Below are 25,649 nucleotides of genomic sequence, written 5' to 3'. Positions count from 1 at the left end.
TAGTCTGTGAACTCAGCTTAAAAACTCCTCCTTCCTACCTTGAGCAGGTATATGGTTTTAGGGCTGCGTCTGAAGCAGTCCTCACAGTTCCCCCCCCCCAAAGAAAACTAAAAATCAGGAAGATAAGGTCTGCTTTTGGTTTACCATTCATGGTTTGCTGGGGAGAAAAAAATCATGAGCCGTGTGCCATCAGGAATTTTGGTACCTGAAAAGTTTATGTAACCAATGATAGTAAAAGAGACTTTACCTCTTCTCAATTTTCAGAATGCTATGGTGGATCAACTGCAAGAAGAACTCATAGAGGCTGGAACTGTTTTCCCTCAAAGAGACACCCTGAAAGAAGAAAAAGAAAAAGTAGAAGTTTGAACTTTGTATACTTTGGCTTATGATATTTGGCCTAATATTAACATGTTAACACCTATGCCTGCTCTGAGGTCAGGTGTGTTTGTAAACACCTACTGGTAAGAGCATACAAACAGAAGACCCAGTTGTAAAATGTTACACTTAACAATGAAGGATTTCCCTGAAACAAGGATGTCTGTCAGCACCATCTACTGGCGGGAAGTGGCAAAGACATGGACTCAAACTAAACTGAGAAGTCACAGAGTGGAATGGATGCAGCGAATTAACGTGGCATTTGATGATGCTATTCGAAAGGAGAAGCATGTGTGGCTCAGCATAGCTGAGCAAACTGAGGCTCCATACAATTTTCCCTCGGGCATATTTTAAACACTTGTTAGAGCTTTACAAACGCCCCTCTTTTAAAGCTGCTAACACTGCGCGTTTCAGAATTCTCCCTTGTGCACCAAGATATGGAAAGCTCAGACTGCAGGATTGTGGTAAGAGGGAATAAAATATTAAAAGTGAAATCTGCACAATGCAAGATGTGGGCAACCTCTAAATAGGAACGCAAATACTAGCGTCAACCCCAAATGAATAAATAATCTTGAAGTTAATCTCATCTACAGAAATGGTAAAATGCAGTGGCTAATAGTACAAACCTATGCATGTTTACTCAGAGGTATCGTATTTTTCGCTCCATAAGACACACCTGACCAAAAGACGCACATACTTTTTTAGAGGAGGAAAGTGGGAAAGCCCTGTGTTTTTTTGGGATCAGCTCAGTTGTGCAGCTTTTTTGCAAAGGGGCGAAACTCCATTTTTTTGAGCATCAGCTCAAAGTTGTGCAGCTTCTTTTGCAAATGGGAAAAGCCTCGTTTTGGGGTGGATCAGCTCAGTTGTGCAGCTTTTTTGCAAAGGGAGAAAGCTCCATTTTTGAGGATCAGCTCAAAGTTACTGAGCTTACCTTGCAAAGGGAAAATATCCTGTTTTTATGGGGTTCAACTCACAGTTCTGCAGTTAGGAAAGGGAGCCATTTCTACAGTTTCCAGACAGATAATCTAATCAGCCAGTCACATGTCGCTGCAGCCTCCCTCTGCAGAACATTCAACAATGGAGGCCTGGGCAAGGGGGTGGGGCCTGGAAGGGAGCTAACCTCCCTATCTCCCTCCCCAATCTCTTGCAATCAGCTGCTGAGCGGGTTCCTTTCAACTCCCTCGTTAGCCTTTAGATTCTTCCTTAAAAAAAAAAAAGCACGATCTGCTTTTCGCCCCTGGGCAATTCAGCTCCAGGGACCATGCATTCGCTCCGTAAGATGCACAGACATTTCCTCTTACCTTTTAGGAGGAAAAAAGTCTTATGGGGCGAAAAATATGGTATATCCTACTGGGTGCAGTGGGTTTAGGATTGCAGACTAACTGAAGGAGTTATGACTCAGGCAGTCTACTGCTCAAATCTTGCCTCTGCCATGAATTTACTTTTTTTAAAATATTTTATTAATTTTTTGCATAGTAAAAAGAACATGATACATACATAAGCAAGCATAACATATTTTCCACCTACTTCTGTCCACCCTCCAAGAGCCCTCTCCTCCCACAAGAGGATCCCCCGAAAAACGGGCAGTCGACAGTGGTTCATTTTATGATTGAATTTCTCCCCACTCCTCCCTCCCACCCCCAGAACCCCCCCTGCCACCAAGAGGCTCCAGGTTTGCAGGAGAGACGCAAGTGGGTATCCATCCAACCATCTATCCAATCTTAGTACGCACTCAAAAAAGAAGAGCCAAAAAAGAAAAAAGAAAAAAGAAAAAAAGAAAGAATAGAAAAAAAAAGAAATTATTATTAGCTAATCATTTTTCATAAACATTGTTTTTATGTGGGCTTCCCCGATCTCCCCTCTATCTGATTTTCATTTTTCAATCATATTTAACAGTTTTCTTATCATATTCCTCATTCTATTTTTAATCTTTCCAATCTTATATTAATCTACTATCCATATTCTTTAATAATTCTCTTTTATTCCCATTTCTCACCCCCCTCCTCCCCCGTCCGCCAGAACCCCTCCTGCCACGAGGAATCCCAGAGGACGGAAAGAGGAAGGGAAGTGGATCTTTTTCCAGTTGGATCCCTCCCCCCTCCCCGTCCCCCCCACCCCAGAGGCCCCCCCTGCCACCAGGGGCCCCCAGCCTGGGGACGACAGACAAGAGAGGGGAAAGCACCCAACCATCCCAAATCGTCTTGCCAAAACCATTTTTCTAATACTACCAATTACTATTACATCCTAATTCTACCAAACATACAATCTTGTTCCCTCCCTTACCACAATTTTCTTCCAAGGACCTCCTTATATTTTGAATCTTTTTTTTTTACCTTCCCAATCTTTAATTTATCAATTATTCTCAATTTTCCCTCCCCCTCCCCTGATCACGGCTATTCCCTTCCATTCCAACAAGTTCCAAAATCAGCAATCCAGTTTTCAATCCCTTTTTATCCATCCTAATAAACAATATATATTCCATCCTCCTTCAACCCTCCCCTTTCTTGACATGTTTTACAACCCAAATGTCTCTGTCCTCCCCCCAGTATTCCCATCTTGCTTGCACATTGTTTTTCTTGTGGGTTTCCTGCCCCTCAAACAGCTCTTGTTCCACCCCCTCCAAAGGGGGGGTGTTCCAGATCTGAATTTGGTCTTTCTCCTCTTTCTCCTCTTGTATCTCCAAATCATCCTCTTCTTCTTTGATTAAATTATGGTTCGATTCATATGTCCTATCATCTTCTTTCACTGTTAATTCACTTATGTCCTGTTTCTGTACATCCTGATTTATTTTTTCCATTTGCTGTTGAATCTTATCCATTCTGATTTTTATTTCCCACAAGAGTCCCATGACTTTTCTCCTGCCATGAATTTACTGGCTGTCATGGACTCAGCAGTTATTAAAAGAAACTATGGTTTATTGAACAACTGTGGTTTATTGTAAGGTGAACAAGCCTAAGTGATGTGGGGCAAGGGATTGCATGCTTCCCTCGCCCCACATGTTTGCCTCTGGTAAAGCTACATTTTAGCATGTCACCTAAATTTTAAACTGGGGTCTACCCAAACCGTAGTTAAGATTTACTACGGTATGACAAGTTCAGATGGCATGGCAAGCGACAGTTAGTCAAAAAAATGAAGAAGTGTGTGCGTGTAAGAGAGAGACAACCAATCCCAAAGTTTGCCTACAGCTTGGGACATCAAAACACACCAATGGGGCAGCTTTAGGAAATCCTCTTTCAGCCTTAGCCTCCCTAGTTCAAGGGAATGGGACAGAGAAGCTTACCTGCTCAACTATGACTGCCTTCCGCAGTGAGGTGCTCTCTTGAAGATGACACAGAAACTGTTTCATATCAGGCTTAAACTCACTGGAAACAGATACCTGCAAACAACATTCAGATTGAGATATTTTAGATTTGAGTTGACCTCCAGCATAGTAAAAATGTCAGGGTTAACAATTACGAGGAGCTGGATTGAGAGAAGAGAATGTGGAAGGGGGCCAGGCAGAAGCCCGCTCTACTTCCTGGCATTCCCCCCCCCCCCCGCCCAGCTTCTCCCAAGGGTTTGGGCAAGGGCTGCCCCTGAGTTCTCCCAGGAGCTGCTGGCTTGTGCTCCCCAGCCCATACTTCCTCCCTTCTTTTCTGTGGTAATCAATAAATAAATTAAAAACCCTGCAAAAGCTAGGGCACAGCCTCTCTGCCACCAACGATACCACCTGACGCCAGGCTACTTCAAAATCAAGGGAGTGGTCAGCCCAGGAGCAGAGTCAAACACAGGCACTGCCAACCTAGCTAAGAACAGATGAATTCACCTCTGGAACAGGGATATGGCTCAACTGTTTTGAATAGGGCTCTATAAACCTGCTTGCTAGTGATGGAGGGCCCTCCCTTCCACGAGTGAGTCCAGCAGAATAATCTCCTCTCAGGTCTTGCATGCCCAACATAAGGATCCTTTTCCAGGTCTGACTTTTGCAGGAGCACGATGCTGAGGTTTCTACATCCTGCAAAAGCTCAGCATGAGGCAAGGGCCCCTGCCTTCCTCTACAGAGAACTTGGGGGAGGAAAAGTCCTGCTGCTGAACTTCCGCACGAGGCATCAGTGAGGTTCCATTGGAACCGCTTGCAAAACCCTGGAGGGAGGGAGGGGAAGCGCCCCCAAGTGGCAGCAACAATTTTTAGTTAGCCAGTAGGACAAGCCAAAATGTGTGGATGGCTGGATGGTCTTTCCATGGAATACTTATGCAGACGTTAGAGAGTTCCCAACGGTTGTTATACTTATCAAAATTTGGGGGGGGGGAGGGAGGGAGAGAGAGAGAGAGAAAAGATCCACCCTACATGTCTCCTGTAGCATATTCTCTTAAGTCCATTTCTGGTCCTCATGATCACTGCATAGCGGCGTATGTTGTAACTGGTCTCTCTCTCCAAAGCAAGGACTTGTGAAATTACTTCTATCAGTTTATTATGGGGAATGGTATCGTAAGCCCCTGTGACATCAGCCTGAAAGGGGGGGGAGAGAGAGGAAAGAAATCCCATTATTTTAAACTTTCAACCGTGCATCAGATGTTGCACAAAGCAAAGAATTTGCAATGGGAGGGCATTCGCTAACAGATGTATTCTGCAAAGGACAATGACAACATCAGCAATAATGCGTGGTGCTTTACAAACAGGAGAGGCCACTGCCCCGAGGGGCTTACAGACTAAACTTCAGTGCAGGGAAAGGGAACAGAGGGAGGAAGAAAAGATGGGGATGAGGGTAACAGAGGAGAAACCTATATTCTGCTCAGTAACACATGCTTAGCTTCAACAGGGGATGTGGACTGTAGATTTCAGGAGGGTTTCAATGGAAATTTCAATAAACTAGCGGTGAGCAGCTGAGAGGACAGAGGAAACCCAAGCCCTGGAACTGGAGTGGGGGATGGATAACTGTAAAACTTCCAAATCCTCGGTTGGAATCTGCACAGAACAGAGAAATTTGGCTCCTTGCTGCTGGAGTTTCTCTCTAAACTTTACTTCGTACATGTTGCAGATGGAGGACTCGCAGGTGAGAGAAAGCATGCATGTGTGCTTGAGACACAATGCAAGTGTGTCTGTGTACGAGAGATAATGTGAGTGTGTTTTTAAGAGTGGATGAGACTATATATGCCAATCAATGACAGCCTTTTTGGGCTGGCACATTTCAGCACACCAAAAACCTTCTGTAATGCCCAACGTGACTGGTCTCTGCTGACTCAAGTTAACAACCCCTGAATCGACCTCAGTTCTGCTCAGGGCGAAACTTGGAAGCCTAGTGTGAATTCTATCTCAACCCAAGTATGAAACCAACTCCAGTTTAAAACTGTCCTTTCTTGAGATATTACAGAGCCCTATCCTTCCCTAAAGGTTTGATTACTGTACCTGGAGTGAAGAGAAAGAAGCAAACAGCTCGACACCAGCAGCATTACAAAACTGAGCAGGGAAAACTGAGCAGTTGCTCAGTTTTGTAATGCTGCTGGTGTCGAGCTGTTTGCTTCTTTCTCTTCACTCCAGGTACAGTAATCAAACAGACCCAAACTTATGAAATATTCCTGATTCCCAGTGCATGTTTATTCAGACCTATGTGCCATTGGGTTTAACAGAGCTTGGTCACAGTACTGCAGCCTTAAACAGAGAGAAATCCTCAGTTCCGTCCACTTTTAAGAAATGGAAAACACCCAGACCTAATGGAGAGACTAAGCGTTACCTTCACAAAGTAGAATCTCGGCATTTCAGAGTTTGACTCTAAAACCTTCAAAACAAACTTCTTCCATATTGCGTAAGTATCATCTCTTCCAAACACAGAAGAGCCAAGCAAGGTGGGGTTCTTGGTGCTTTCGTAACTAAGGACACTAAATAAGTTTTTAAGTTGTTTGTTGAAGTACTGAACCTAGGAGAAAAATTAAAGAGAGAAATTTGGGGGCGTTAGTTTTTCACATAGGACAAAAGCATTCTCATGTCCAAGCTGACTGGTCCCTTGGAAGAGAAGGCAACTAGCAGAGGAAGAAAATGAAGAGTTCTTGGAAAGGACGCATGCTGCATTTAAGGAGGATGTAGGAATAGGATTTAGCCCTGTTTAGGTGGCGCTGTGGTTAAACCACTGAGCCTAGGGCTTGCTGATCAGAAGGTCGGCGGTTCGAATCCCTGCGACAGGGTGAGCTCCCATTGCTTGGTCCCAGCTTCTGCCAACCTAGCAGTTCGAAAGCACGTCAAAATGCAGGTAGATAAATAGGAACCGCTATAGCGGGAAGGTAAACGGCGTTTCCATGTGCTGCTCTGGTTTGCCAGAAGCGGCTTTGTCATGCTGGCCACATGACCTGGAAGCTATACGCCGGCTCCCTCGGCCAATAATGCGAGATGAGCGCGCAACCCCAGAGTCGGTCACGACTGGACCTAATGGTCAGGGGTCCCTTTACCTTTTAGGGAAGTTATTAATGACTGGTGTTTTAATGTATTTTTAATCTCTTGTTGGAAGCTGCCCAAATATTATTATTATTTGGGGATGGGATTCAGAAGAGGGCTACAAAGATGATAAAGACAACACTTGCTCATCAGATTGAATGAACTTCACACTACGCAACTGTAAAATAAGAACCTTTTGGTCTCTGCTCTTTCTACAGAATGCTTCAGCTCCTACAACGTCATTCAGGTTGACCACGGGGCGCAGCCCATTTGCTTTGGGGATGAACCGGAGTTTCGATGCCAGGGGGACACACTTTTTCCGCTGCAGAATTTCAATCTCCTCCTTTGATAAGGCACGAAGCTGCACTTTGGCCAGATGACTTCTAAAGTGGAAATGAACATTATTATTTTTACAACAGACTACAAAGCAGATCACACAACTCCCCTCGAGTTTTGCTTCTGTACAATTGGGCCTCCATTGCTCTCCTACAATGAATAATGGCACCCACTTGAGAGGTGCTGGAACTGAGTTCTGTTGAGTTCTGGCTGGGGCGGGGGGGGGGGGGAGCCCTGTATGAAATACTCTGTTGAGAACAGAGCCTGCCATCTGAGTATTCTTTGAAGTGGGTCTTTTAGAACAGATTCTTTCAACCAACTAGAAATTGGGAAGATGTGTGCCACGTAGTCTAACGTTAATACAGTGGGCCCTCCAGATACGAACTTAATTCATTCCGGGGGTCCGTGCACAACCCGAAAAGTCCGCAACAAGAGGCGCCGCTTCTGCGTGTGCGTGCAGTTAAACCTGGAATCATACACTGCCGGGTTTGCCGCGTTTGCAAATCCGAAGGTTACGTTACCCAAAGGTAACATAACCCGAGGTACCACTGTATAGAGGAGAGGGAGGCGAGACTACTCGGGATATCTGGATTGCCACTTTGTCTTCATGAACTATGCTAGACGCCGTGGCGGACATCACCTGTGGAAATAGCAGCCGTAAAAAGGAGGAATATGGGAAAATAACTGGGCAACATATAAAGTATTGTTAGAGGGGGTAAATGGAAAATTAAAATTAAAAGAATACGAGGAGATAAAATTATATTTAAATGTTTGGCTACAATATTTTCAAATTAAGCAAAGATTTCCAAAAGATATAAAAATTGGTTTTGAAAAAGAGGCTTCCAAATTTGATAAAATATTATTAGAAGGGAAAAGTAAATATATATAAAAAAACCTTCATGATTTGTTATTGGAATGGGAAACAAAAGATGAACAGACAAAAGAAGTAATGATCAGATGGGCGCAGGATTTGGGGAAGACAATAATGTTAGAAAGATGGGAGAAATTACGGAATAGAGATATAAATTTTACACCTAATTATGATTTGAAAGAAAATATATATAAAATGCAATACAGGTGGTATTTAACCCTGGCGAAAATATACAAAGGATTGAGTAACATATGCTGGAGGTGTCAAAAAGAAATTGGAACTTTTATGCATATATGGTGGCAATGCAAAGAAATTTAAAAATTCTGGGAAGAAATCTATAAGGAAATGAAAAAAAATACTCAAATACTCCTTTAGAAAAGATCCTGAAATATTTTTATGAGGAATGTTGAATGAAAAAATTAAAGAAAAAGATACCGGTAGATCTATCATGATGTATGCAACTGTAACCACCAGACCTCTTATCGCGAAGAACTGGAAAAGTAATTCAGTACCAAGAAAGGAAGACTGTCAAATCAAATTGATAACATATCAAAATTTGGCCAAAAAAACCCGGAATATCTGAGCAAAAAATAGATAAGAATTGGAAAATGTTTAAAGAATATTTAGCAAATCATGTGGAAAAAGCTGATCTCCTAGCAGACAGGTGAAGGGCTAAAAAAAAGAAAAGAAAAGAAAATTTATAGATATACGTATACATAAGACCTAAGATATAAAAACCGTAATTCAGAAAAAGGCTGGAAGTTCAACACAGGATGGTGGGGTGTGTGAGGGGGGTATGAGGGCAGGAAGGAGGGAATGCTTTTCTTGTACAGTGGTACCTCGGTTTAAGTACACATTTGGTTCCGGAAGTCTGTACTTAACCTGAAGCGAACTTTCCCATTGAAAGTAATGGAAAGTGGATTAATCCGTTCCAGGCGGGTCCGCGGAGTACTCAACCTGAAGCGTACTTAACCCGAAGTATGAGTGTAATTGGTTCTGGAAGTCCGTACTTAACCTGAAGCGTACTTAACCTGAAGCGATCTTTCCTATTCAAAGTAATGGAAAGTGAATTAATCCATTCCAAACGGGTCTGCGGAGTACTTAAACTGAAAGTACTCAAACCGAAGCGTACTTAAACCGAGGTATGACTGTATTTATGTTTGAGGAATAAACAACAACAACAACAAAATGGCTCTGTGTGTGTGTCTGAGACATGGTCTCAAAATTCAGTGGCCCAATATGCCAGGGAGCATGTCCCCATCTGCGCTTTCCGAGGGTCCTGGAAGTTGCTGTGGGTTGGGTGCGTTCCCAATGTACACACTAGACCACGTCACACAAGTAGGATCCTGGCTCAATCACAATCCTCACGCGGAGAAGCTGTGTAGGGTACGCTCGCTCACACACCTGCACATCAGTATGAACTTAGAGACCTTTGCAATATCCCAATATTTGTGGATGGTAGCACACCCATTTGGCACACCAGGGGCAGGGATAGATAGCCTGTGACACCTCACACAAATGCTCTCAACCTTTTTGGTATGCGTGGTTCATCTGACCTCCCCCAACCCCCTCAAAACGGCAACACTCAAATCAGTGAGCTACATTTGAAAGGTTCAGAGTCGTAGACCTCGTCTGCACGACACGTTTAAAGCAGTATCATACTGCTTTAAACAGTTGTTTATAATTTATTATTTATACCCCGCCCATCTGGCTGGGTTTCCCCAGCCACTCTGGGAGGTGCCAAACCGAATATTAAAATCACAATACAGCATTAAACATTAAAAAAACCTCCCATATTTATGTTGAATATGTAGTTTAACAGTGCAGAGAGAGGCACTGACTTTTTAACCACTCTGGGAACTGTAGCTCTGTGAGGGGAATAGGGATCTCGGAACAACTCCCAGCACCCTTAACAAACTACACTTCCTGGGATTCTCTGGGGGAAGCCATGATGGACTAAAGTGGCCTAAAAATACTTTAAATATGCAGTGCAAATGGGACCCTCTTCAAATGGCATCTTCCCAGAGGAAGATATGGGAGATTGTGCAAAGGGAGCACACATTCTCCCCCACACCCCCGCACAGGATACGAATCACGGTGCTTCAGCTAATAAATACCTAATGCCAATCTTCTGCAACTTTCTCCAAACAGCCTTTCTGAAGTAAAAAAGCATGTTCTTTTGAAACATGGTCTCCGTGATATAGAAGAAAGATCGGAGCAGTTCTGCAACGAAGGAGTTCATCAACCAGTACAGGAATTTGGACATCAGATCCTCACGGAAACGGTGTTCGGAGGCAGGAACAAAATGCCCGAGTTCTGTAAGCAGAACCGCAGGTTTATGGACGATTAAGTCTAGAAAGAGTTTTCTAAAAAGCGTCGCCACCACAACCAAAGTACAGGCTACCATTTTACAAAGATGGGTTCCTCCCAAGTGAAGACGCACAGCTGGAACCCCCCCCCCCGGACATTTCTGCTGCGGCTACATTATAAGACAGGCACGACAAGACCTGTCCCCTCTCATACGCACACTTGGCTGTGTAGTACGAATGCCAATTTCTTTGCTTGGAAGCACAGGATCTGGCAAGGGTGGTGGCTTCTCTTCTGGGCCATGACACCATTTGAGTATCACACACACAAAATCACACCATTCGGGCAAAGTTATTAAAATATTTGCGGGCTAGTAAGTTCCGCAGGCTTATTTGCAAGGCTGAAATCTGCTAGAGAATATCAGCATCTTATTCTGAGTACTTCCGGTTATAGCTGGGCTTGCTAAGACACATGAGAGTGCCATCATTACCCCCCCCCCAAAACTCTGGAATGCTTTGCCCTTAGAAATTCAGACTGCAGACACTCTGACAGCAAGTATTCTTTCTGGCTTTCAAATGGCAAGTATAAATAAACCTGTTCTCCCAGGCATTCTCAAAAAAACCACTCTTGTTGTTTTATTATTCTCAAGCTGCTGCTCTATTGCTTGTATTTATTAACAGGGTTGTTTTAAATCAAAGAACTGTAGAGTTGGCAGGGACCACGAGGGTCATTCAGTCCAGCCCCCTGCAATGCAGGAATCTTTTGCCCAACGTGGGGCTCAAACTCATGACCCTGAGATTCAGAGTCTCGCGCTCTACCGACTGAGCTATCCAAACCAGGATGCATGGTTAAACTCTCTGCTCGCTAACCACAAGCTGAACCCAATCTGTGTCACATTCTTTTGGGATTGTTTCCCAAAAGAATCCACAGCACTGGGAAGATACGATTGATTTCCAAATTTGTAGAATGATGATACTTTTTGCGGCCAAGCTAGCTTTGAGAACGATGGTTTGGTGGCCTCTTGATAGAGCCTACTTCACTGGGCTCAAGCCTAGCACAGCATGTGCAACTTGGACAGGAAGGGACGTCTCAAGGGTTATTTTAGTTCTACTCATCACTTTTTTTCACAAAAGGACATCCCACAAAATGCATCTCAATAAAACCGCATCATCAATGTATATCACTCAGATAACGGAATAGTGCTGGGATGCAATGGATGATGCCCAACACATTATACTCCTAAGTTACCAACTTCCATTATATACTTTGTGTATTATTGTAGTGATAGCCAGCACTGAGTCCTTCCAGATGGTGCTGGACTGCAACTCCCATCAAATCCCTGGCCGTTGGCCATGCTTTCTGGGGCTGATGTGGGCTATATTCTAACACCACACAGAGAGCATTATGTAGGTTAGGGATGTCCAATCCCAATAGACTGCGATCTACTCACACTATAAAAAAACTGGCAGTGATCTATCCAGAGTTGTTGAGCTTTTTTAGGAAAGGCAAAGGTGGGGGGGGGTCTGCTTTTTTGTAAGGAGATCGCTGAGGGGCCGGAAATCAGCCAGGATCTACCAGGAACATCCCGTGATCTACCAGTAGATCGTGATCTACCTGTTGGACATGCCTGAGGTAGGTTATCCCTGCAGGACTGCATTTCGCACTAGGTTGGAAATTATCCTGCTATGTTGACATGAGGAAAGGCAGTCTAAAACAAAGCCACTTTCAGGAGATGCTGCTTTCATTTTAATAACCACAGTCCATACCTTTGGTCAGACGAAGCCAAGCACAATCATTGACTCTCATTTTCCACATCAGCTCCCGTAACGAAAACGTGGAAAACTTCCCCAGAGAGATAAACCGCTTGACATTCTTGTAGAAGCGGCATTTGTTATGGTGAGAACCCCAGAGTACAGCAGGGACCACTCTCTCCAGACAGCCCCTCACAAAAGTATACACTTGCCAGTGGCTGGAATGTTGCTTAAGGAACACTGTGACGTCAGAACGGGGGGAGACTTGGCGAGCTTGCATTTCAGTTCCTTTTTGATGCAATTCAGCTTTTTCAAAGCTTCTACAAGAAGCCCCCAAGAATGGACCCAAAGCACCCGATATCCTTCTGGGGAAATTTTCTGTGGCATTCGCCTGCCACGTCCTTGGCAATCTTTGACCCTCTCGACAGACGTTTTGCTCGCAACTCCGTCTTCCTGGGCCAATTTTGTCCAACTCCCAAATGGGACAATTCTTTCTTAACACTGTTAGGTAAGGACACTTTGTGTGGTTCCGCAACAGTTCCTGGAAGACGGCTCTCATCTGCCAGTAGCGTTTTGGAAGTCGCTTCTTCTTCCTATTGTAACCTGGAAGACTTGGTTTGCCAGGCTGCTTTGGAATCTTGCTGTTCAAAAATATGGCTTCCACAAGCCGCAAGCCGCCTGCCGGATTGCCCTTTAAGCGGTTCAGCACAAATGATTTTGGTAGACTCTCTTTCAACTGCCGGCAAGAATACAAGAGCGAGCGCCTTTCAATCTGTACGGCAGGAGCAGATATCCTATCAGAAAACTCCTGAGCTGGCGTAGATGTTCTTAGGCCTCTGTCTGCAGTAGCAGCATTTACAAGCTTTACTGAGCAATAATCAGAAATGCTAGGTCCTACCTCTGGCACCGAAGTGTGAGGTTTTGTTTTGGTACTAGATCCACACAGTGTTTTGCTCTCTGTACTTAGTGCAGGACCACATGAAAAAACCTCTGGATTTTCAGAAGCTGGGCAATCCGAGATTTGTGCTCCAAATACACTTCTCTGAGCAACAGGCTTCACGAAAATTACCTCCTCCTCTGAAATTGGCCTTACACACCCTCTAGATGCATCCCCACCACCACCCAGAATTATTTGTTTTTTGCGTTGAGTGGGAACTGGGTTTCTTGTTTCTTCTCGCAGCCCCTCGTCCGCCTGCGTGGTTTTCCTTCTCTTAGCGCTAACTTCATAACAGTCCTTCCATTTCCTTTTACGAGGCAGTTCTTTTAAACACAGGCAGTGTCTGGGGCTTGGCTGGTCCTCTAGGTAGTCACTCGACCTTGTAACCAGTTCATTCGCCGTACGGCTCAACCTGGCAGCTCTCCGAACCGTCAAAGATTGCTGCGAGTCACCGCCTACACCTTCTTGTGATCTGCGCCATCTTTGCTTCCTAGAGTTCCATTTCCCCCCGTTTGCCTTCGTGAGGTATTTCCCACAAGGCCGAAGCCTTCCCCGCAGGTAGCTAGATAAGACGCCGGGTGCCGGCCTGGGATATCTCTGCCTGAAGAACTCAGGAGAGGGTTTCGCGCTTCTCAAAGCAAGTTCATAGATGGGTTGGCCGCAAATTTGGTAACAACAACTGGGAGGCACAAGTATGAAGAGAGAACAGTGCTCTAATATGTACATCATGACATCATCTCCGACTCTGATCAGGACAATTTCCCAGAGAACACTTTGGCGAATGGTTTCTGTTGCGCTATTACGCTGGTAGCTGCAGATATTTGGCATGCAGGGCAGGTGGCGGTTATTCTCGTTCGAGGGTCCGTAGCCAAACGCCAGGACATTCTTTTTCTTCTTTTCACAGATTCTCTGAATGACTCTTGCCACGACGTCCTCCTGACTGGAAACCTGCAATGCAGCAAAAAAAAAGCAACATTTTCATTAGCAGGTGCCTGAAAGAGCCAAACAAACTGGGTATTACTGTGTGCTACAATCCCGCAAGAGAAAACAGCCTGTTTTGTATGGCACCTGAGCAAAAAGCAACCCGCACAGTGAAGGAGCAGAAAGATGCTGCCCCACCCCACCCCCCAAATGCCACCAACATGTGACTCAAGCACTCCACAGTGGTGCCTGCTTGCACAATTTATACAGAGAAATTACTTAATCTGAGCCTGCCACACAGATATGCATAATTCAAAGATATCAAAGGCTGGTTCTCACAGAAAAATATTTGAAGAAGGGAAGTCACAATTGCAGAAAGTGAAGTGGCTAATATACCTTGAGACTGCGTCCTGTGCAACATAATGCAGATTGTGAAGTATACTGTACCCCAAATAAACTTTTTTGTGTGGGTAGGAGTCATTGTTTTTGTTTGCTATTATGGTATGTATTTTTGTGTTTTTTACATTGCAAACTGCCCTGTGATCCTCAAATGCAGGGCGGTAAAGAAAAATTTAAAATGATGATACTAATGCCGACATGGCCACAGTTAACTGTGGCTTCTGAGCATGTGAACATGCCTCCGAAAAGAGGCCTCTTGTAGATATCAACTGTGTGGGTTGCATGTTTGTTTTTTGCTGGATCTCCCACAACATCTGCTGCGAATCCAGGGCTGGATTTAGGTTTGATGAGGCCCTAAGCTACAATGGGGCCCTTTACAGGTCCAGCTGTCCTTTGTCAACAACAAATTGCCGCTGTTTTTTGTGTTGAATATATGCTATATGGTATTTATGGACATAATAGCTATCTAGAGCCATTTGCAAATAACAAAATATGTAATTTATCAAAGTAATTGTTGAACTGAAATACAATTAAGAAGAAGTATATTAATAGTGAATACAGACGGCGCCCATTACTTACACCACAGGAGCCTACACAACACAAAACACTGTTGCTGCATGTACATTTCCAAAATAGGATCAAAAACAAAATAGGATAAAAAACTATTTTGTTTTTGTATTTGTTTTTTATCCTATTTTGAAAATGTACATGAGGGTTTTTTTACTGTGTTTTTTTTAGGGGCCCCCAAGAGAGTGGGCCCCTAAGCTATAGGTTGCTTAGCTTATAAGTAAATCGGCACTGTGCGGGTCTTCAAGCTGAGGCCTCCCTGCTAGTTTTAAAAACCTGGTCCCTTTACTTGCTGGACCCCAGCCCAGCCCGTTCTCGGGCCTGCCGGCCTCCCTCCCTACTTACCTGCTGAAAGGTGAGCAGCGGAGGAGGAGCCCTGGCCCCGGCCGCCCGCCCCACGAGGCACCGGTCCACCAAGGCGCGGTAGTCTTTGGGGTCCCCGTCTTGCAGCAGAGGCTGGGGCTGGGCTCCGGGGGGAGCGGCCGCCTGCAGGCGCCGGACAAAGTCTTCCAGAGGCAGCAGTTCCGCGTAGCAGCTCCGCAGCAGCGCCCGCACCGCACGGCAGCGCCGAGGACGCGCCATGAGGGAGCGCGAGGAGGAAGAAGGCGCGCGCAAGGAGAGGGGCGGCTCCGCGTGGTCGCCTCGCCGCGCCCCGCCCCCTCAAACGCGGGTCGCCAGCTGTTGATGGACTACAACTCCCATCATCCCTAGGGAAGTTTGAGAAACACCTGCTTTGAGGGCATGGAAGACGCAGGCAAGCCACGGAAAAGCGATTTACGCTTTGGCGACGTTGTTTTACAGTACCGCCCTCCCCATTCTGATACGTACTGAGCGGTCTTGTTGCATCTCGATCCTAATACAGTACTGGCTTTGTTTTAGTCATTTCTCGAGCCTAGTCAGGGCCGGATTTAGGTTTGATGAGGCCCTAAGCTACTGAAGGTAATGGGGCCCTTTATATGTCCAGCTGTCCTTTGTCAGCAACCAATTGTTGCTGGGTTTTTTTTTGTTGAATATATGCTATATGGTAATTAATGGACCTAATAGGTATCTAAAGCCATTTGCACATAACAAATAGGAGCCTATTTGTTCATAGAGTTGGAAGAGACCACAAGGGCCATCCAGTCCAACCCCCTGCCAAGCAGGAAACACCATCAAAGCATTCCTGACATATGGCTGTCAAGCCTCTGCTTAAAGACCTCCAAAGCAGGAGACTCTACCACACTCCTTGGCAGCACATTTGTTGCCGTATGTAGGTTTTATTTGTTTTTTTATTTTGTATGTAGGTTCTGTATGCAGGTTTTAGTTTACAGTATTTGTTTATACTTTGGAAATGTACATCCAGGTTTTTTCCCCTTTAAATTTTTTTGGGGCCCCCAAGAGTGGGACCCTAAGCTACAGCTTATATGTAAATCCGGCACTGACCAGTGAGTACAGCATTGGATTTATTCATTTCCTAGCTTGGCTTTTCCATTTGCCTGGGAAGATGGGGGATTCTGCTGCACAGCTTTTTTTTTGCATGGAGTCTGACTAACTTTTAAACAAATCAGTGCTGTGTTTTGTATTTAATAAAAATAAAAGTTAAAGGGACCATAGGATTGGGGAGGGACCACGGGGGTCATCTTCTAGCCCAGCTGGTGGCAGAGGACCTTGCAGGCTCTCTCAGAAGTCAACTCCCAATCTTCTCAAGGCAGAATACACCATGACATTGAGAGCTGGTGCCTTTGCAGAGCATACATCAGCTCAGCCTACGCGAAAAGAACAAACTCCCTGGCTCCATCCTCTACTAACTTGCATCATCCATATACTTACAAGTCATAATTACACAGACGTTGGGGAATTCACAACCTCTTCACAGCAATGACATCGGGCAAACACCAGCAAGCAGATTCTTTGTGGGGGGATTTCCCTTTGGTTCGGGGATCAGTGGTTCCACTCACCTCCCCCCTCAGACCCCCACTTCCTGCTTCCCTCATGTCCAGAAGGCAGAACAGTTTAGCCTCAACTTGCTCCTACCTCCCAAGAATGGGAAACGGAATGTCCAACAATGGAGAAGCAAGATTCTTCGATGGCTACATGCAGAGGCAATGTGTGAGCCTGCAATCCCAATTTACCTAATGAGACAATCCTTCTGTATAGCATCCTGATCTCATTCCAAGGCGATATGAATGACAACAGCATGTGCTTGTAATGCTTCACCGTTATTCTTTAAAAAATCTTGATTGTAGGTGGGGCGGCGGAGGAATAGCAACTTCCAAATGATACATTTGAAGCACTATTGTTGTTGTTTAGTTGTGTCCGACTCTTTGTGACCCCATGGACCAAAGCACACCAGGCACTCCTGTCTTCCACTGCCTCCCGCAGTTTGGTCAGACTCATGTTGGTAGCTTCGAGAACACTGTCCAACCATCTCGTCCTCTGTCATCCCTGAAGCACTATTATACCAGTTTAAACAGTCATGACTCCCCCTCCCCACAAAGAATGCTGGGAACTTCATAGTTTGTTAAGGGTGCCAAGAGTTGTTAGCAAACCTCTATTTCTCTCACAGAACTACAATTCCCCAAGTTTCCCAGGGAAGAGGGATTGTTCACAAGTAATTATTGATATGCATTTTTTAATGAAGCAGAATGTGACGAGTACTCTTCAACAACGTAATTGGAATATCAAGTAGAGACAACAAAAGCATACCCATAAACATTTATTTACATGGAATGAAGGAAACAAATATCATTGACTGGATGGGAGGCTAACCAGGTCTCTCTGAATTGACAGGACACTTTGATGTTCCCAAATACACTCCTCATTCAAGTTAAAAAATAAAACATCTTCATTTAGACCAAACAATGTTTGCACTGAAAATTATTCAGCTAATCACTGATAATCTGTACTTTTAGACACCAACCAGAAGTACAAACACGCTATTAATATTTCTGCCAAGAGGTTATTCTTTATAATTTGAAAACAATAAGAAGCTTCTACCAGTTTGAATTTATTGGAAATTTAGATTTATAGTCTACTTCTCCCATTAAGTAGTCTTGGGGCCTGTGATTTTTAAGTAAGTGTTTAAACCTTTCCCAGCAAAATCCATGGGAATGAACTCTGACTGCTTTGTGCCCATATTTTAAGTTTACATTCAACATAGCAGTACAACAATTTTATTAAGTTTACCGTAATTCTGAAAAACAAGTGTTTTCTTTTTTTAAAAAAAGAGATTACAAAGGCACTTGTTAGCACTTCAAAATATTACTACTTGCCAGAGAAACCACAGCAAGTAAGGAAGGAATGTTGAAAGACAAAGCTACCCAAATGCAGAACTTCAGATTTTGGAAACGGCTTCAGAAACTTTCAGCATCCAGATAAATTGAAAGCTGAAGACAAAAGGGCACCATCCAACTATAGTCCACCTCTTTTAAGGCCCATTCATTTCAATGGGAGAGAATGCCTCCAATGAAAAAATAGGACAGAGAACTAATTGACTGCCAACATCCCCACCTCCTAGTTAAAAATATAGCAGAGGGGGAAAGAGTCCTGAGGAACCAAAACAGATTTTGAAAGTTCTTGGATGTTATCAGAAAAGTATCCTGACACCCAAAACTAAGCAATCCAATGTCGTCTGAGAGAATAAAGTACCAGTGGATCTTGGGATGCTGGAGTGGGGAACATGCATATTCAACAATATTGAATGCAATACCTCTTACCGGTAGTAATGAAGGTCACCATTAACCATACTCAAGTCTCATTCAAGTCAATGGGCTTAAGCATGCAGAGCAAGGAGCAGGCCCTATGTGCCAATCCATTGGATGGGGTGGGGGGGAATAGGCCAACGTGCACACAGCGTCTCAATTAAAATAACAATAAAAATCCTAGAGTCCAAGTTCCGTGGAATTCAATGGAGATTAAAGCTAAAAAATGACAGGTGGGATTGTAGCTCTACTAAATGTCATGCTGTGATACAAGTGAAGACCCTTTATAAGGCAACTTCACTTGCATTTTGAACATGCTCAAAATAAAGCGACTTAGTGACACTATTTGATTAGATCAACACATCCAATTTTTTAAAAAATGCAAAAGATTTAAACCCTGCAACACCACCTCCCCCCAAAACAATGACAACTGGAAAGTTCATTTCCTTTTCCAGCAGATTTGCAACAGAATCTCTATACACTTCACTTCTGATGTCTCCGTTTTCTATTAGGTACTTCAAGCAACTTCTTCCCATCTTTATGCTATCTATGTCAAAATAGAAGAAAAAGGCCTAGTTTCCCTGCCGAAATATAATTGGCACAATAGTGTGTCATGCAAGTATGTATTTACATTATGCTTTTTGCTTTTTAAAAAGAGGTTTTTGACTACAACATAATGGCTCTCACTCTAGGAACAAAGATCCAGTTTGGAAGGAATGAAGAAATCCTAACTGCCCACATTTTGCCCACTGTACAAAAAAACCCAAAACAACTGAATACTATTTGTTGCATGTGCTCAGTTGGACTTATGCCAATAAGCCTTTGTTGTTTTAAAAAACACATTTTAAAAAGTTACAAGCTTTCTGTGTCCAGTGCTGGCTTAGAACTGTTTGGTACATACATGTTAAAGTGCATGCCTTTGTATATTGACAATATTTCAGCAACAATGCCCAATTCTGCTATGATAACGTGTTCCACTGTGAGAAGCATAGCTGTCATCTTAATCTAAAAGATGAGATGTTCATGGTGAAGAAAGCGATACAAAACAAGGAGTGCAACCCAGTCAAGCAAACTTTTTTAAAAAGTCCACATGATTTCAACGCGTGAGATAAAAATGCACTGAAATCTCTTGCACCGAAATCAGGGTCTTGAATTTGACTGGATCATGTCCAGGGATTGGCCCGATCGCGCATTTTATTGGGCGTTTTGAAGGTCACATGCTGGCCTCCTCCCCACTTTCGTTACCCTTTTGTAATTATTCACAGTATACTTCTATTTCTCACAGGCCTTTAAATGCATACAACCACACTGCTGGATACTGGAGGGTCGAAGACATTAAGCAGGACAGACACAAATATTTATGCAGAAACTTCCACAGAAATTCAAAATGTTAATCATTTGAGTGAAACCTGGCAGAAATATTGGCAGACTTCTTGAACACAAAAAACCAACAGCAAAGATAGACCCAAAGGCAATCAAAACATATTTTGGCAATGCAGATGATATATTGTCCATGAAGTTCTGTCACAAGCTTTGAAGAATACTCTTTTGCTTTGCCGCTTCTTGAAAGCCAGACAACATATGCAGCCAGTATCAGTCCAAAGAGACTCCTAGAGTTATCCTAAGTTATTCTTTGTGAGGCTTTCTTTTTGGCTTCTCTTCGTAAGATTCTCCATACTCATTCACTCTGCTCTTATCCACAGGATAAAGCCTTGCAGATAAAAAGAAATAGTTAATACTTCCTTTAAGAAAAAGTCTCCACAGGGTCATACTTTCCCCACCTTTAACTGGTACAATTCTTCATGTGTCAGCTTGCAATGCCAGAACACATGGCATCATAATGCTGTTATTATTATTTTCAGCAACAAGGTCTGTCAACGTATATTGAACGCCACTTGAGGAAACCTTATACTACTTTTATATATGGGTTGCCAATTGCTGAGTGGATCTTGCCCTCGTCCTGCTTTCCATACCCTCCTCTGCCCATCTCTATTAGACTGTACACTTGCAGACAGGGATTTCCTTCTATTTTATTTTATTTTTTTACAGCACATAATTGATTTTGGGGGAGACTAAAACGAAAAAATGAAAGTTTCCAGTTTGCAACAGGTAACACAGTGGTTCCCAAACTCTTGAACCCACAGATGGCTTGAAAATTACTGAGAGTCGTGGGGGACCACTTTTAAGATTTCTCTGCCTGTTGTCGCTATTGTAATGTGCTGGAGCTAGGGGCTGTATGATCCTCAGTTGCACTTTTATTACTCTCTTTATTTCTTATGTATCACATTTCTTTGTGCTCCATAGAATTCAAACAGTGAGACAATAAAATACAATGTAACAAATAAAAATAGCCCTTAGAATACAGTGGTGCCTCGCTTAACGAATGCTCTGCTTAACAAAATTTCCGCTTAACGAAAGGATTTTTCGAGCGGAGGTTGCCTCGCTAGACGAATTCGTTTTATGAAAAATTCGTCTAGCGAATCGCAATTTCCCATAGGAATGCATTGAAATTCAATTAATGCGTTCCTATGGGCAAAAAAAAATTCATTTCTTTCCCAAATGCATTCCTATGGGATTTGCTAGACGAATTTTTCGTTATAAGAAAAGACCCATGGAATGAATTAAATTCGTCTAGCGAGGCACCACTGTACTATTAAAATCCATATGAATATTTCATGGGATGGATGTGCAGTCTCCCATCCGCAATCACAAATCCACAGAGAAGCCATGGACCACCTGAATGAAACCTAAGGACCACCAGTGGTCCCAGACCAGTTTTGGGAACCTCTGCTGTAGTGTGACCAAGAAATAGAATACATCATAGGATTATGTGAACAGAGGCAGGTTTGATACTTAATGGCTGGGGTGAGCAGGGAGCCTAAGTAGCCCCATGACTATAGCCTTTTCACCACATGTAAACATAGTTAAGAGATGGGGAGTATATCCTTCAAGATTCTAAATTCCTCCCAGCCTCTTATCTGTTCTTCACTGTTGCAATTAGCACCAACATTAAACAAGGATCCCCTTTTAACCAGAATTTGAGGGCCAGTTTTCTCAACACAGCTTGATATACAGAACTACTAAGATCTGCCTTTTTTGACAAAAGAATGAATGGCAAAACATTAAGAAACAAACAAACACCAAGTTATAAGAGGAACCCATACCATCTTTGGTAAAGGTAGACCAGGAACACCACGTCATCTCTAAAACATGCCAGCCGATGAGATGTTGGCATTGTGATGATAAATGCAAAAATATCATCAATGAAAGTGTTGAATGCCTGGAGAAAATAATGCACAAGGTGAACACAGCGTAGGTAGCAGAACATCAATCAAGTGTTATTCCCAGCAAATCAAGTTTTCAACCAAATCATCCGTTCTTTATAATACAATGTTTAGAGTTTCTGAAGCTAAAAAGGTATCTCAGAAATTGGGGATGTAGTCCACCTCATCTAGTCTCCCAGTAAGCCTTAAAAGAGCAACTCGCTGCACAGGAACTAAAAACAAGCATGCATTTTTTGTGCTGTGGGTGGGGAGGTAGTCAAGAGTCCTGAACTCATCTGCAGAGGCAAGCAGGAGCTCAATCTACACATTTTTATGACTGGGAACCTGTAATAAAAAGGGCCCTTAATAAGGCAAAAATTGAGGGGAGAAACTGGTTAGACCAGGGGTGTCAAACTCAAATTCATTGGGGGCCGCATCAGCAGTTTGGTCACCCTCAAAGGGCCGGTTGTATCTGTAGGACTATGTGTCCACTCTTTATTATCATAAATTATTGTCACTGCAATCAATTATTACTGTTTTTTGTAATAATATAAGTAATAACTAGCTCTGAAAGCAGAAACATAGTCAGAATAATGGCAAGTAGATATTCAAATGTACAATTATTGTACAATTTATTGAAAAATGATTTTTGGTAACTGCACTGGGTGGTGGAGGCTCGCTAGGGTTTCATGCAGGACCTTTGCAGAGGTACTAGTACCTGGAGATGCTGGGGTCCTTCTGCATGCAGGACAGATGTTCTGCCAGTGAGCCACCACCCTTCACCAAAGGGACTGGCTGAGGTTGACTCACTGGAGCTGCTCTCCTGGTTCCAGGGTTTAAGGGCCAGAAGTATAAAGCAGCATCCTATGTTTCTGAGGAGAGGGAGAGGGAGAGGGAGAGGGAGAGGGAGAGGGAGAGGGAGAGGGAGAGGGAGAGGAAGGAAGGAAGGAAGGAAGGAAGGAAGGAAGGAAGGAAGAAAAGAGGGAGTGGGAGGGAGAGAGGAAGGAAAGAGGTGAGAGAAAGAAGAGTAGGAAAGAAGGAATAAAGAAGGAAAGAAAAAGAGGGAGAGAAGACAGAGATAAAGAAGGAAGGAAGGAGAGGGAAAGAAAGAATAAGAACGAGAGAGAGGAAGAAAGAAAGGGAAGGGGGGGGTCGCCGCCTTGATTCAGCGCCAGAAAAGAGCGCGAAGGGACCCAGGGGCAAAAAGCATTTCCCCGGCCCCAGCTGTTTGTCAGCGCTTTGTTGGCGCGGCGCTTCAGCAGCAAGGTCCCACTGCTGGGTCCCGCTGGCTGGGGCGCTCGGCGGGCCACATGACGAGGTCTGGCAGGCCGGATTTGGCCCCCGGGCCTTGTGTTTGACACCCGTGGGTTAGACAGAGACAAGAACTATAACCTTCAGTAGCAGCTGGAACAGTTTTAATGCTTTTTTTTTTGGTATGCAGACCAGGATCTAGACTTCAGGCCTATCTAACTTGTGACCCATCAAGCTAAATGCAGTCTAACAACCACACCTTACACCCCACAAGGGACCACTGACAAATAATAACGTAGTGGTACCTCGGAAGTCGAACAGAATCCATTCTGGAAGTCCGTTCGACATCCAAAACGTTCGGAAACCAAGGCATGGCTTCCTATTAGCTGCAGGATGGTCCTGCAGCCAATTGGAAGCCAAGTCGGACATTCAGGTTCCAAAGAACGTTTGCAAACCGGAACTTCCAGGTTTGCGGCGTTCGGGAGTCAAGACGTTCGACTACAGAAGTGTTCTCAGCATTCCTCTCAACCACATTAAGAATTTTGCTACATATTATAATTGTTGATGCATATTGTTTGGCCATCAACTGCTGCCGATTTTCAACTAAATGATATTAACTGAGGGTCAGAACTATAAATCTTAGAACTGTCAAATGAACTTAACTTACTTTGTATGTGAATGCCTTCCAGGGCAGATGTGCAACAGATTTCATCTAGAAGAAATGAAATCACACATTCATATATACTAGCAGTAGTAAAGGAGGCCGGACCAAAAAAAAAAAAGATATTCTTTGAAAACTTCAGATTTACCTTATAATTTACAAATAGTTGTGGCAACATAAATAGAAATCCAAAAGCATATACTCCTGTTGGGGAAGAAAACATGAACTAGGTTTAATCATTAAAGAACAAAGCCTTAATGCCCTTAAAGCCTTTTATTTCTACCACATTTACATTATCAGCATAGAATGACAATTGATTAAACTCCAAGCCCACGTTAAATAATTTTGCAATTCTCAAGAAACTTCTCAAAATGTCAACCACAAAACTGAGTTAACCAGTTTGAGAGATCACGGAGGTTTAGCTCACACTGTCTAAAGGAGGACCCTGCCAACCCCCCCGCCCAATAAAAGCAAGACTTCTGGTACTTGTCCATTTCTACGCTTGAAATCAACTTAGGGTAATGTGACAGCTAAGAAATGGAAAGAAGGAAACTCCTATTCAGATCTACCCCAGGCAAACTTAGGAAAGCTGCCATGTCATCAGGAACCACTCCCTGAAATGGGACAATACACTAGCCTACATTGCAACGTTATTGTAAAAAATACCGTAGTTGAGATGATACAAACAAAGCACATGCTACACTCTTGGCTGCTTTTGCATGCATGCGTATTGGGATATAAGTCCCAATGAATGCAGCAAGGCTTGCTCCCAAGTAAAAGTGCTCTATCTGTAATTAGCAGCCATTCCGCTTGGCCACAGCAAAGGGAGAGGTTAAGTCAGCCTAGTCCACTCCTTTAACTAGCTAACTATCATTTGGTTCTACCTCTCTCAGAACTGTCTCTCACAGCGGCTAATCCACCTGGCTGTTAATCATTTATGTAACCTAATAAGGAATTAACACCTTAATTGGCTAGTTTTCCTGTTCCTTGCACATCACCCCCCCCAACTTTTCTATAAGATCTATTAGGGACAGTATTATTATTTTTTAATCTTGTACAGTGCCTTGGAAGATTTTAGGTGTTATATAATTGCTATGCATTCTTATAGCAGACAACCAAAATTTTGTCCTCCTGCTTTCTACTCCAAGTGTCAACTACAATCAAGAGGCACTGCTAGCCCTGGATCCGCTCACTCTTTTTCTATTTATAACAAGCTGCTACAGAGTAATGTGCAAAGCCACCCACGCGTTCCTTTGTGGTACACAAGGAAAGCTGATGTCACGTGTCCAGATACTTTGAACACGTTTGCAGGATGAACTGGAGAAACAGCATGGACTGCCTAAAGCAAGATACAGTATGAAACCCAAAGTTATACATTCTTTCCGTCATAAACTCCTGCTTCTATAGCCAACTGGGGTTTAAGTCAAGTAGTTCAAGGCACCAGCACAGGCATTTTAATAAAAATGATTTTAGGGTAGGTGTGTGGGAATTGTAGTTCAGCACCATCAGGAGGGCCAGAAGTTCTCCATCTCTGTTCTAGGGGAACCAGGGATAGCTGGATCTACTGTACTGCATGTGTAACAGTTGCCTTCATGGGGCATATTTCTGGGAGCTGGGGGCTCAACCACTGCTCAATGATGCTGACCCCCAGCTCTTGCTGTATTGTACAACTTCAGAACTACTGAACCCATCACATCTGAGCGCTCTCCAATGTAAAGAACACCATGCAATCAGAGCACTAGCTTCTGGTTCTAGTTAACCCTTCTGCCGGACACCCTACTTTACTACTTGGAGGGTGCTACTTTTGTTCTTTTAAGTTGAGAAAGCATTCAGTTCTGTGATTTCTACCCAGCCCAGCGAGTTTCACCACAGGCGATTATAACGTTTCCAGAAATACTACCATTTTAAAGAACTGCTTTTGAGA

At 43.6% G+C, this 25,649-nt stretch overlaps 2 protein-coding genes across 9 annotated transcripts in view; both read right to left on the bottom strand.

Annotated features, from left to right (window-relative positions):
* The window catches only part of TERT (telomerase reverse transcriptase), a 71,677-nt gene extending 53,754 nt beyond the window's left edge, over positions 1–17,923 (bottom strand). For all 8 annotated transcript variants that reach the window (XR_015951626.1, XR_015951629.1, XR_015951625.1 and 5 more), the window contains exons 1-8: positions 15,216–17,923; positions 12,062–13,931; positions 10,106–10,304; positions 6,975–7,164; positions 6,087–6,269; positions 4,703–4,864; positions 3,656–3,751; positions 248–333 (exon numbers count right to left, since the gene is read on the bottom strand). Coding sequence is in view for 3 of the 8 variants with exons in the window: in XM_088676196.1 (XP_088532322.1) it covers positions 248–333; positions 3,656–3,751; positions 4,703–4,864; positions 6,087–6,269; positions 6,975–7,164; positions 10,106–10,304; positions 12,062–13,931; positions 15,216–15,452 (3,023 nt within the window). In the remaining 5 variants the exon portion in view is untranslated. The remainder of the gene's footprint in view (positions 1–247; positions 334–3,655; positions 3,752–4,702; positions 4,865–6,086; positions 6,270–6,974; positions 7,165–10,105; positions 10,305–12,061; positions 13,932–15,215) is intronic.
* CLPTM1L (CLPTM1 like) overlaps positions 17,553–25,649 on the bottom strand; it is a 26,474-nt gene continuing 18,377 nt past the window's right edge. Inside the window, exons 14-17 of the mRNA XM_035125567.3 lie at positions 23,874–23,929; positions 23,732–23,776; positions 21,715–21,830; positions 17,553–20,261 (exon numbers count right to left, since the gene is read on the bottom strand). Of these exons, the coding sequence (XP_034981458.1) occupies positions 20,177–20,261; positions 21,715–21,830; positions 23,732–23,776; positions 23,874–23,929 (302 nt within the window). The 3' untranslated portion in view covers positions 17,553–20,176. The remainder of the gene's footprint in view (positions 20,262–21,714; positions 21,831–23,731; positions 23,777–23,873; positions 23,930–25,649) is intronic.

This window comes from Zootoca vivipara, chromosome 8 (genome assembly GCF_965207765.1).
Source record: "Zootoca vivipara chromosome 8, rZooViv2.hap1.1, whole genome shotgun sequence".
Lineage (NCBI taxonomy): Eukaryota > Metazoa > Chordata > Lepidosauria > Squamata > Lacertidae > Zootoca > Zootoca vivipara.
Note: the sequence above shows the minus strand (reverse complement) of the source record. Positions and strands in the feature narration are given on the sequence as shown.